This window comes from Labrus bergylta, chromosome 6 (assembly GCF_963930695.1).
Source record: "Labrus bergylta chromosome 6, fLabBer1.1, whole genome shotgun sequence".
Lineage (NCBI taxonomy): Eukaryota > Metazoa > Chordata > Actinopteri > Labriformes > Labridae > Labrus > Labrus bergylta.
Window position 1 is genome coordinate 22,040,029 of NC_089200.1, and position 12,568 is coordinate 22,052,596.

The following is a 12,568-nucleotide window of genomic DNA, read 5'->3' on the forward strand; positions in this document are numbered from 1 at the left end:
TGGACTACAAGGATGCCATGACACACAACTAAAGAAGTGTATGTTCTTTCCAGTGGTAGGCTCCACTATAAGGAGATGTACAAAGTTGTACGCACTATCTCACCTCCTCTGGGCTTTGGAAAGAACTGCCCTCACAGGGTGGCATGCAAGGTTTGGTGCCGCCCATCCCCTCTTTAGTGTGGGATCCCTTCTATCCTCCTCCATTCCCTCCCTTCACCACCCTGCTTGACTGTTAGGGGTGGGTTACTCAAAGAATGATGACATTCCAGTCTCTGGGTACTAAGGCACAGGAAGTCCCTCATTGACAATTACAAGTAAACATATAAAAACTTCAATTCTATTAGAGATTTCATCTGACTTTTGGAGCAATTTTCTGGGGAAAAAGCCTGTACCTTTCTACCTTTTGGATCTGGTATTGAGAAGTGTTTTGTGTTGCATCAAAGGCTACAAAAGGTAAGTATTACACAGTTGTACCAGATCCAGTGAGGCTGTCATTTCTTTGCTTATCCTGTGTGAGTTTTTCTCCTTTCCCAGATTTCTATGCCCTGATGGCAGCATAGAAAGGATACAACCTGTTTTAGTTCTCCTACTTTATTCTCTCCTGCTATGTGATGCCTTGAAATAATCCTGTCTTTTGTATCTCCTTCATTCTTTATTTTCTCTTTTTTTTCCTCCACCTTTTCATTTGCTCCTTTCCTTGGAAAACCCTTCCCGACTCTTCCACCATTATGGCATTTCTTTGCCAACTCCCTCACTTCCCCTCCTTCTCATCCCCATCTTCATGGCTACCTGGCGCCCCCAGTGGTCGTATCCATTACACTGACATGTATGAGATGTTGACCAACATGTCGCCACCTCTAGGCCTGGGCAAGAAATGCCCCTCCAAGTTGGCATATAAGGTAGACAAAACAAAAGAGATTAACAGGCACTGCTGAGGATTTTGTGTGTCATATATTTGAAAATGAAGGCATTTTTGTCTGTTGGTTGTTTGATGCCTGTTGAAGCAGCGCCAGTATTTTTTTTTTTTTAATGGAAGATGGGCAGCGCTACAGTAATTATTTGCCTGTTTGGCTTTGCATCTTGGCAGAAACAAAAGGACATCTTTTTTTGTTGGCTGATGAAAGAGACTTTGTTGAAGTTTACATCTGTGAGCCAGTCAGAAGCAAAACAGTCAGCAAGTTGCCAAACATCGTCATGCTAAATCTTCTCATTTGCAGAAGTCTGTTGTCAAATATTCTCATGTCTTTCATACTTCTCTGTTTTTACATGTACTGTATTTGTCTGCATGTTCCTCCTGACAGCCCAGTGTTTCCGCGTTGTGTTATCAGTAAACCAGTGTATGTGTCATTTGTGAGCCTGCAAGCATGCGCCATCACAGATGAATTGCTAATCTCCTGCTTCCAAGTGTGTTGTGTGAGTTTTGTCTTCTTTCATAGAACTACTGTAGCTACACAGCAAATCCTGTTGGAATCTTCCTTTACAGGACTGGATAGGGAAAATTTACATATCTCCATAAACACATTTTTACTTACTACTCTTACTCTAACATACGGTAACAAGATCACAGAGTGTTCATGTTTTTGTTAAATAATAGCTTGTATTAAAACCAGACATATGTCTCATCATCTAGCTCTTAGAGTTAATGTTCTTAAAAACAAGAAACACCATGTTGTATCAATCTATTAAATTCAATTGTTAGTTGTTTTTTCAAGCTAGTCATTGATTTATCTCCATATCTCAATATGGGACTACAGTAATTTCTGATTCACGAACTGAACTTATTTAATGGATGCTTTTTATGAAATGTCACAATGGCACTCCTGCACTTGTATGCCCTGTCAAGTCTGTGGGCTGAATTAATTGGAATTTTTATGGTAGGCAAGGCAACATTTAATAAACAGCACAATCTGTAACCTGTTTTCTCAAGATTTAACGAGAATCTTTAGTCATTGTAATCACAGTACAACAGGACTGTTTCACACAACAAGCAAATAGAGCAACTCTGGGCTTCCACTTTAGCTTCGTGAAATGTTGTATAATGGTTTGTTGGTGTGTGGGTTGTTACTGACTACAATAATCCCTCTGCTGCCTTTAGAGACTTGTCCTGATGAACATGCCTGTGGACGAGGACATGTCCGTTCACTTCACCTCCACCCTCATGGCCCTCATCCGCACCGCCTTGGAGGTCAAGATAGCCAGAGGTTAGAATGAACATAACCACCTTATAGACACACCTTTACCCTGCGTAACTGAACAGATTTCATAAAGTAACACCTAATGTGTGTATTGTATCCTATCCTATCATATCATGTCCTACTATATGATGTCTAAGTCCTTGTGTCTTTCTAGGAGGGGAGGATAGAAATCAGATGGACCTGGACCTGCAGAAGGAGATTGGTGTGATTTGGCCTCATCTCTCTCAGAAGTCATTGGAGCTGCTGGTTCCCATTAACAAAGGTGACATCAGCATTTCCCCTGCAGCTCAACAGTACAATAGTTACTCTCCAAAAAAAAAGAAGAAGCTAATGTTTAGTTTTAAACTGGTTATACAACTGAATCGATTTTTTACAAGGTGTGGTGATTTCGCTTACTCCTTTTTTTTTTAGCCAGTGACATGACCATTGGGAAGATCTATGCCGCCATGATGATCATGGACTACTACAAGCAGAGCAAGGCCAAGAAGCTGCGACAGCAACTGGAGGAGCAGGTACCTTTTCACTATCAGTTTATATGTTATATATATATATATATATAATTTATTATTTGACATTGAGTATTCATTGTATTAAACCGAGCATTCATCCTAGATAAATTGTAAAGTTTATGACCAACTGGCCATTTAAATAAAGATATTTCTCTATTCTTTCTGTGACTATTTGCTCGAAATGTCAATGCTCTTGTTATGCTCGAGCAAATGTAGCCTGTTTAAATTCCTCATCTTCCTCCTGTGTTTTTCTCGACCTCCTTAGAAACATGCACCAATGTTCCAGCGAATGGATGCTTCCTCTCTGCCTCAAGAAATCCTATGCAATGCCAAAGCCCTTTCATTCCTCAGGCACAGTGCGGGATCTGCTCTGTAAATAATGAACTTTCATTTGTTCTCTTATTTAGCCGCATAGTTTTTTTTATTTTTGCTATAAGGTAAAGACATATCTTGTTTCCTGATTTTGAATTCTGGGCAGAGACTGTCATTTCCTTCATCATCAGAAAATGTTTGCAAATTCATCATGTGACTATGTCATGTCATGTTGGCATGTCATGTATCTTTTGTCTGTGTCTGTGTGTGCTCCTTCAGCACCAGGGGAGGTTTTGTGGCTCTCAGTCCAATTTCTCCACAAGAGATGTTCCTGCAGCCAATTTCTCACTCCAGGGAGGAGAGAGAGGATGAGGAAGAGGAGGAGGATGATAGCTATCGTTCACCCTACCACCCCTACCTCCACCCACATCACCACCACCATCATTTGCACACACTGGTAACTAGAAAAACTACAAGTCCAATCTATTTCCTGAAGGTTAACATCATATAAAAAAGGGTTAGGGTTAGTCTGAATGTCTTCAAAGCAGACTCTGAGAGTGAAGAATCTTTTCTTGATTATTGGCATGGATTGTCGCCGTCAGTCAGACTGCCAATATGTAAATCACACCAATATCGGACCCGATACCGTTATTAGGTCAGATCTTTCCCATTTCTATAAATCACAGAATCTCATTAAAATTGTTGTATTCTTCAATCTCCAAAGGAGATGAATGAGAAACAATCGGCTGACATTTGTTGCTCTCTGTGTGTAGGTCCCTGATGTTGTAAAATATAACCAAGTGATGCAGCAGGCCGGGCAGGACCCAACAGATATTAAATCCCCTCAGCGGACAGCTTCTATCAGAGCATCCTCCATGCCCAGACTGGCTGTTGACCCACAGGTAATGGACGTTATTAATTTGTATTCACTTTTTTTTTTTTAGATCTAAACAAATCCTGGGTTCCAAATTACTGTAAAAAATAAATGCTTAAATTCATATTGGCTAAATTATGCACACAAATATTTTCTTATTTTTGTATTAATGAGAGAGGGAGACTTGCTGTAAAGGTGTCTTTCATAACTCGAGTGTTGTCTTCTCTGGTTGTTTAATGTGTGTGTAGCCTGGGATGTCAGCAGACAATAAGCTGATGAAGCGTTCCTTTTCCACCATCGGAGACCAGTGCGTGAATGGTCTCTGGCAGGAGCAGCACTCTCTGGAGAGAGTCAGCCCTGACGACTCGTACAGGCCTCGTCAGAGGAGCTACAGAGGTCACTTACATACACAAACATATCAAACCACTGTCTTAACATGACCGTGTTCTAACCTGAAAATATCACTGAGATGTTTGAAGATCTAAACATATGTACAATTAAAAAGTCCAAAGTATTTTTACAATGTCTTTTGAAACTTTTCAATAATTGTGCATTAATTTAAACTGCTTTTGACCTAGAACAAACACATTTTACAACAGTAAACTCTTTATATACTGAATATTCAAGATAAATTAATTTAGATAACATAAATTAAATTCAAACAAAATGAGAATTTTCATGACTTTCATGGCATTTTTGATCAAATGTTGACGGTTGTTACAGAAATTAATATATTTCACTTTATGAAACAGTGTAATTACTGCAATTTTACCTGATTTTTACCTGATATTTTTATCATAAACTTAATACTCACTTTGAGCCTTTGAACTGACAAAATTAACCCTAACTGCTTTAGAGCTCTGAGAAGTCACAAAGATGTTCCTCTTTTTTTCTGACCTAAACTGAGGTGATTTTTTTTCCTGCCAGCTTTAATGTTCTTATTTACTCAAATCCAAACATGTGTTTAGGTCCTAGAATCAACCACAGAGAAACTAGCATACATGAAAGGGGACGATCTAAGGAACGGCGCCACCTTCTGTCTCCTGATGTGTCACGCTGCAACTCTGAGGAGCGCAGCCGGGAACCATCACATGAGAGGAGACAGTCCCGTTCACCGAGCGAAGGACGCAAACACACCTTACAGCGACAGGTAGGAGTTTTATAGAGCAAGGTAAATCATAGGTTAGTCAGTGAATAAGGGCTGAAGATAATTCTAACATTATTTTTGTGCATGTGTTAATTGCAGGTGAACACATCAGGCAGCCCTGCCCAGTCAGCCTCAGAGTCTGGTACTCCTCGTAATCGGCGTCAGTTGCCACAGACGCCCTCTCGCCCAAGGCCGCACATCTCCTACTCCCCTCTGTCCTGCCGAGCCCACACCTCCCCCCCACCAGCAAGCTCCTCTGAAGGACAGACCCAGCCTCAACAGGGCCCTGGTGGCTCCACAGAGACCTCACAGAGGGCTGACAAGGACATCCCTCAGGAGTCATCCAGAGGCCAGTTTTCAGTACCGAGCCACCCATCTCCTCACCGCTACATCTCAGAGCCCTACCTCCCATTCCACGGGGACATCAGTAGTGGAGAAGGAGGGGATAAGCAGGACACGCTTACTTTTGAGAGTGCTATGGCAACCAGCCTCGGGCGGGCCAACGCGACATTCTCCGCCCCTCAGCTTAGACACTCCTGGCAGGTTCCTAACGGGCATTTCCGGAAGCAATTTGGTCAGGCGAGTCCGGCTGGAGCTAAAGAGTTGCTGAGTGACACAGACGAGGATGACCGCTGCTAAAAAAAAAAAAAAATAAAAAAAAAAAAACAGATGGAGAGGATGCAAAAGAGACTAGGCCCCTCGGGGGATTTAGCTCCTCTGAGAACTTGTTTTCTCAGCATCAGTAGCAAAACATGCAGGACTTTACTGCTATTTATCTGAACACTTGGATGATTGTCTGCAAAGTTTTTTTGTGTGTTTGTTGTAGCTAAAGGGAAGCTACATGTGGACTGTGTAGACTTGGGTGCCTGTTTACATGTGTGTGTTCTCTTAACAGAGACATTTTGCCAAATCAAGACAACAGCAGAGACAGACTGGGTTCAAAGTTGATCACTGCAGGCAAAAACAAGTGTTGCCAAGCCTTTCCAAGTGTGTTTTGATGATTGTTATTTGAACAAAATATGATAAAACATTGAACCAAGGAGTCGCAACCTCTTGTTGAATCCAAGAAACTGTTAAAAGTGCGTTTTGTTTATGTGAACATAGAGGTAGCATGTACAAATGTAATACAATGAATGTATTTTAGCTTTTAGTTCTAATGATCTGGTCTCTTGAGAGGGTTGCTGTTAGTCTTTACTAAGCATAGTGTTAAAAGTAGCATTGAAACAGGGGTTGAAATCGGATTTTAAGAATTTTCCAGTAGATAATTCCACACAGTTCTTGTTTACAATAAGAGTATCCACATAGTTTAAGGGCATTATACTGTCAATAGTCAATAAATAATCAACACAGAAAACCAAGTTGCAGAACTTACAGTGAGCAAAACCTCTGATGATAGTTGAGTATTTTTGTGTCCATTGAAAGTAATGACGACGTACCTTAAAGTGAACCAGCACAGTGCAGGTCTATGTTGATTTTGTGTTGTGAAAAAAGATCATTTAAGATGTTGAACAGATTTCAGAATAGGTGATGTTTTGTCTCAGGGGACTGGCCTGTTGGGTTTATTATGTATTTGCTTCTTAAATCTTCCAAAAACATGTAAATCAAAGTGAAGACTTAAAATATCTGAAGCATTAGAAGTGTCTCTTCAACCTTCAGATCAGTCAATGTGGTATTTACATGAAAAGGTCTTCATCGACAAACATCAGTCTGTAGGAAAGACAACTTAAATGTCCTGAAATGGATGTTCAATCCTCATACTCGTGTGCTGGTTAGATGTTGATGTGGGGCCAGAGAGGTGACTAAAGCCATTTTCTTACAGAACACAGAGGGATGTGTCTTCTTCCAGAAGTGTTGCCTTCTTCCATGTGATGCAACATTGATTAGGACACAGCACAGTATGGTTTATCCATAAACTGTTTTATAAAGATAAGCATCAATATTTACATGACTGATTGGACGCATTGTAAATTCTCCGTCCTGGTTGACAGGCTGCCCTTATGAATACCTTGCTTGACTTTACTCTAAATGGGATCATTATTTACAAAAAAGTAAGCAATTGAGGCTGTAAACTTACAAGAAAATGTATGTTGAGGTATTGATTAAGATAGAAATAGGGAGATTTTCTCATCTGCTTCCATTCATTTGGATTTCTTTAAGCAACCAGTTGAGTCCCCTGCTGGCCGTTATAAGAATGAAACTAACAGCAGTTAAGCACTTCCACTTCCCTTTTTAAACCAGAGGTGAAGCATCTTTTTTACACAGTCTATGGGTTTGTCCATATGTTATCAGCTACATTGTGTCTGTCAAATTGAATCCTTTCTTTTGGTCAGTAGAAACATGAATGATCATTTTCAAACAGCAGCCATTTTTCTTGGATGTCCACCTCTGGACTGGAAGCTGAATTCCTGCTATAAAAAGAACTGCTATAGAAAGTTGTATTAATTAACCTTACCTGAAAAAAAATCATCTCTGCATCTCTTTTCTATCGATCATCAACTTAAAAGACAGAGAATAGAAAAATGTGGAGAAAATCTGGTTATGGTTCAAGTTCTAAAAAACGTATTATATAACCCAAAGCTATAAGACAATAGCTAATGCTAGCATTCAGCCATCTACCTAACATGAGCTAGCTATTATTATCATTATTACAGTTAGCGAGGATGTGGCTGAAAGCTAGTATGATTTTTGGTAGTGTACAGTCGTAAAAAGGCTTCAGTTCCAAGATGACAAAATGGCAGCAGGAATTTACATCCCGCATGCTTAATGTTTGCTAGGAGCTGGCTGCTAGCTAGCTAGCAATAACTTTGGTCTAATGTAGCTGAGGGGTTATCAAATATGTTATTTAACTTTACAATATGACCCAATGTCCCTCCAGGTTTTCTCTAGATTATATGTATGTCTTTGGAATTGCTCATTTATCAGGGAAGTGATAAAATGCTAATGACTGACAGATTAAACCACAACTTGGAAACTGAATTATAGTAGCTGGAAACACTGGAAACACTGGAAACACTGGTATACAGCTTTTCACCCTGAGAGAGCTGAAACAGGCTGCTATGTTATTATGGTGAGTTACAGTGTTTTCTGAGTTCCAGAATTATGTATTTTAACCTGCATGAACATGATGTCAGTGATAATGATAGATGTGTGAGTCAGATGTGTCTAAAAGCTGCCTATTTTCCTTTTTTTTAATGTTTCAATCATTTCCAATGGAATTTAAAAAAGCCCTTTTACCAACACGGTAATGATGAAACAGTAGGCAGAGAAAAGTTCATGTTTTTCAGTCCCAGCATTCACTATTAATATCTTTTGACATTTCAACTTTTTCCCTATTTTTTCCTCCCTAAATGAGATGTATATCTAAATCATGTGCTGTAGTGTTAGTGTAATCTGTTGAGTTTGACATGTTTATAAAATGTGAACACAGGACAAATCTAAACAGAGGATGAGCAGGTTAGAAGAGGTAAACCTCCCCCTCTGGAGTCCCAGAATCAGAAAGTCCTGGACTGAAATTAATTTACTTTAGCACAGAATCCTCCTTTTACATGTGTTGATTGAAGGTTCGATTGCTGGAGTATACAGGTCATGTTTAGGCTCCAGCCTGTAGTTTATAGAACGGTGCTCAACAATTACAGAGCAGCCTAGGACTTAACTTTGATGTCTTTACAGAACAGCCTGATCTGTGCCTGAGGAAACTCAACCAAAGAGTTCCTTGCCTAGACTGGATTTCATAGTTAGAGAAGCTTCCTGGTTCAAAAAAAACAAACAGTGAAAATAAAGTAGTGTTAACTCTACAAAATAAATCCTTGTGTCACTTATTGCACCGATTATATATGTTTTTTGTTTGAATCAAGATGCCTGTCCATGACTTTAACAAGTGTTTACATATCTGTTCAAAGGACCATTAAAGAGAGCTCACTTGACCTTTCTGTACTCTGTGACATTTCTATATTTTTATTTATTGTGTTTTATATATTTTTTTCAACAATATGGATGACATGAAGGTCGATGGAGAATGACTTGGTGTAAAATGTGAGTAATGATCACTTTATGTTATCATTTTTACCTCGTGGTGAAAAGTGTTTGTTAGCAGAGGAAAGAAAGGTTACTCATCCTTCGTTAGCCTAGCGGGTAACGTTTCCTGCCCCTCTTGAATTCCTTGAATACAGTTTGATAAACAATGACGGGTTTAACATTCAATGTTATGTTCACTAATACACCACATATCATTTCTGCAGTCAATAAGTAGGTACATGTGATTCGTCAGTCTTAACATCAGTCCTGCACTCGTGCTGCATTATATTTCAGATTCGTTGGATCTTTGGTGATGACGGCCTGATGCTTTGGACCCACCCCCCTCCCCTGCTTGTCCCTATCCTTCTTCCTGCATCTTCCTCTGTATCATTTTTAAAGCCGGCAGATGGCTGTTCATCATGAGTCTAGTTTTGCACAAGATTTCTGCTTCTTAAAAGAATGTTTTTTCTTGTCACTGTGACTTTGCTGAATGTTGCTTAGTGCTGTGCTGGATTACTGTTAACCCCTTCCAGTTCATGGCATATGTTTCATATCTAAAAAAATCCACCATTCCCTCGCTTACAAATAAAACATTACATCTTTATAAGATTGCTGATTACTAGATAAAATATCACAAAAAGATTTATTCTGCTAATTTTAAATAGTTAACTGAGAATACAAGATTATTGGATCTTTGACTTGTAGAGACCAGTTTTCATTTCCAGTGCGCGTACAAAGTCATATCATGTGACTGTAGTGGACTTGTTTATCTAGAATGTTTTTTCTTCCATGATGTGTATGTTCAAAGGTTTAAGCTTTGGTGTTACACTTGACCTTGACTGTTGACACACTGAGCACTAATGCAGTCTGAATCTGTCAGCTTTGTGATACAGTTTACATTCACCTGTGAAGCGTCTCTCTATGAGCACACTCTCCAGTCTCTCTGTGACACCACAACCACTGGCTTAAAATCTATACAGTCCTGCCACCTCACAAGTGTCCATGTCAGTGAAAGATTCAGGAAACAGTTTGTCTTTGTACTGTACGAGTGCGTGTGTTTGATGTGTGTGGGAGAGTTTTCTGTATGTGTACACTGATTTTTTGAAGGTGCTAATGTTTACTTGACAGTTTTCCAGAGGAGCTGAGTGGGCTGATACGTCTGTGTCTGGATCAGAGGAGCTATTGGCTATTTTAGGGCAGGAAGGGGAGATGGGACAGAATCTATCATCAGTGCCTGGGGACAACACTTTCAGTGATAAATAAAAAACAAACTCACTTTACACTATACACTGCCGAAACTACAGGGAAAACATAATGATCCACATAAATATATCCAACACTGTGATTGTAAAATCAGAAGAAAAATATCTATTTAAAAAATAGGCTCATTGAATTTAACATTTCCATACCCTGGATGTAAACCGAAAAATAACAGCAGCATTTGTCACATTTTCTCCAAAGATTTGAAAGCTTCAGTGATGAAACCAGATGTCCAAAGGATCCTGCACCATTTGTGTCTAGATAAAAACAATCACGGTCTATATGATCATAGGGTATTTCACAGAGCATGACCATTAACTGGTGTTTAGTTCCCTAAATAAGTTGAATTTTGTTTTGAAAATGTTTAAGCTTTACAGTTTCTAGGTGTAATATTTGAATCTGAATAACAGCGTTTTAAATTATTGTGATAGGATATGTTATGGTTATTTGGAGAAAAAAATGACTTTTTCAAATGTATAAGGACTAGGAGTTTCTTCTGTTGGAAATATGTAAGTGTTGAATTAAAATATGAATCCGGAAGTCCATTTTTAAGTTTTATATCTGAAACACTTAATCTTGAAGCATTTTTAACGTATCTGACAGTAATATCCTCACAGGTCCATCTGCTATGTTTCCTGCTGTGGGACAGACTTTTGGTACAACATCTCCCTGCCTCAGTTTCTCTCTGACCAAGCTGGAGTTGTATCTGGATTTCCTGCAGGAGAGCGTCCCCTGGTGGCAGGACATTGGAGTGCAGATTTACACTTGGCCTGATGCTACTGGGAGGAGCTTTATGGCCCCACCGCTCACCCTTTACCGTAAGATTACACCTCACCTGACTCAACCCTCCACCGACAGCAGCTTCTCACTCTTCTAATCTAAATGTTACATTCCTCACCTTGGCCACAGACCTTCCTTCCTTCACCCCTGACCCTGGACAAAAAGAACGAGGGGGAGCTCAATGTGAAGTTCAATGACAAATCAAACACAACACAGTTATAAGTTGATGCATTTGTAATTGGTTGTAGTTGAGTTTAAGCACTTCATATGACTGAAAGAAAAAGTGGAAACTTTTTGGACAAAATGAAAGAAAAAGTGGAAACTTTGCCAATCATCTTTACAGAGTTCCAACCTGTTCCAGTTACCCTCAGGCAAACAAATCTGTAAATTTAGTTTTAATTTGAGAACTGATGAAGTTCTATTAAGAGAAAGTCTAAACTTAAGAAAAGAGGAGACAGATGAGATAAAGGATATAAAGCTCATCCCACATCAGAGACAGCTGTGTTGTCTGTAGACTCACTCACACCATCCATCACTCATGATATCATATTCTGGACAACCTGGGTGAGAAATAATTTATGTTTATTAGACGAATTATTCATTACAGTAAAAAAAAAAAACAGAATTAGAAGACACACTCGAGTCTTGTATTAAGCAGTAGACTCTTAAAGAAGCAGACAGGATGTGTCTGTATGGGTGAGGATTTATGAGACTTCCAGTGTCTGGCTTGGTCAGTTGATTTCATCATCTCTTAGCTGTACTGTAAATATATGGTCAGTCAGGGCTGCACTGGGCTGTGTCATCCAGGGGTGTGTGCTTGTGTGTGTTTTTCCAGTGCAGCCCCTGAAAGAGCGTGTGTAAGGCAGCTAAAGTCAGAGGAGTCAAGAAGTTTCTTTTATCTGAAGCCATGCAGGGTGCTGTGCTGCTGCTACTGCTACTGAGCTGCGTAAGTCTCCTTATCTCTATCACTGGTCTCTGTTAAAATGTTGACAACAAATGTAACTTTCATATTTGATTTTTTTAGGTCAAAATAAAAAAGGAAGAAAGATTTTCTGTTTATATGTAAGTTAACTGTACAAAAGTAGTCATAAACATTTGACTCAGCAGGTTGATTTGTAAGGATGATTAGGTCTTGGTTCATCTTTTTATTTTTTAACAGACATCCTTGTAAACTTTTAGATCGTGCTAACTCCCTTCACACTAACTAGGTCTGTTCCTGCATTTAAAGGGTTTAAGGCTGCTTTCTATGAAAGCAGACATATCCATTGACAGTGCACCTCTTTCTTATTGTATAGTTTTCTTTTTTTTCTTTTGCTTATGTCGTATTTCTTTATTTTAGAACTCATGTTACCATATTTTCATATTTATTCTTCTCTTTGATTGTGCATTTGTTTTTGTTTTAAGGGATTTTTAAATGTTTATATTTCAATGTTTCCTTTTCCCTCTGTCATGATGGTTTTGCTGTCTTGTGTGAATC

General features: G+C 39.2%; 1 protein-coding gene across 1 annotated transcript in view; it reads left to right on the forward strand.

The window, feature by feature from the left end:
* The window catches only part of LOC109982516 (voltage-dependent R-type calcium channel subunit alpha-1E), a 66,771-nt gene extending 57,811 nt beyond the window's left edge, over window positions 1–8,960 (forward strand). The window contains exons 37-46 of the mRNA XM_065956006.1: window positions 803–899; window positions 2,096–2,201; window positions 2,350–2,457; window positions 2,607–2,707; window positions 2,970–3,076; window positions 3,296–3,473; window positions 3,790–3,918; window positions 4,139–4,286; window positions 4,859–5,040; window positions 5,137–8,960. Coding sequence (XP_065812078.1) covers window positions 803–899; window positions 2,096–2,201; window positions 2,350–2,457; window positions 2,607–2,707; window positions 2,970–3,076; window positions 3,296–3,473; window positions 3,790–3,918; window positions 4,139–4,286; window positions 4,859–5,040; window positions 5,137–5,676 — 1,696 coding nt within the window. The 3' untranslated portion in view covers window positions 5,677–8,960. The remainder of the gene's footprint in view (window positions 1–802; window positions 900–2,095; window positions 2,202–2,349; window positions 2,458–2,606; window positions 2,708–2,969; window positions 3,077–3,295; window positions 3,474–3,789; window positions 3,919–4,138; window positions 4,287–4,858; window positions 5,041–5,136) is intronic.
* The last annotated feature ends 3,608 nt before the right edge of the window (window positions 8,961–12,568 follow it).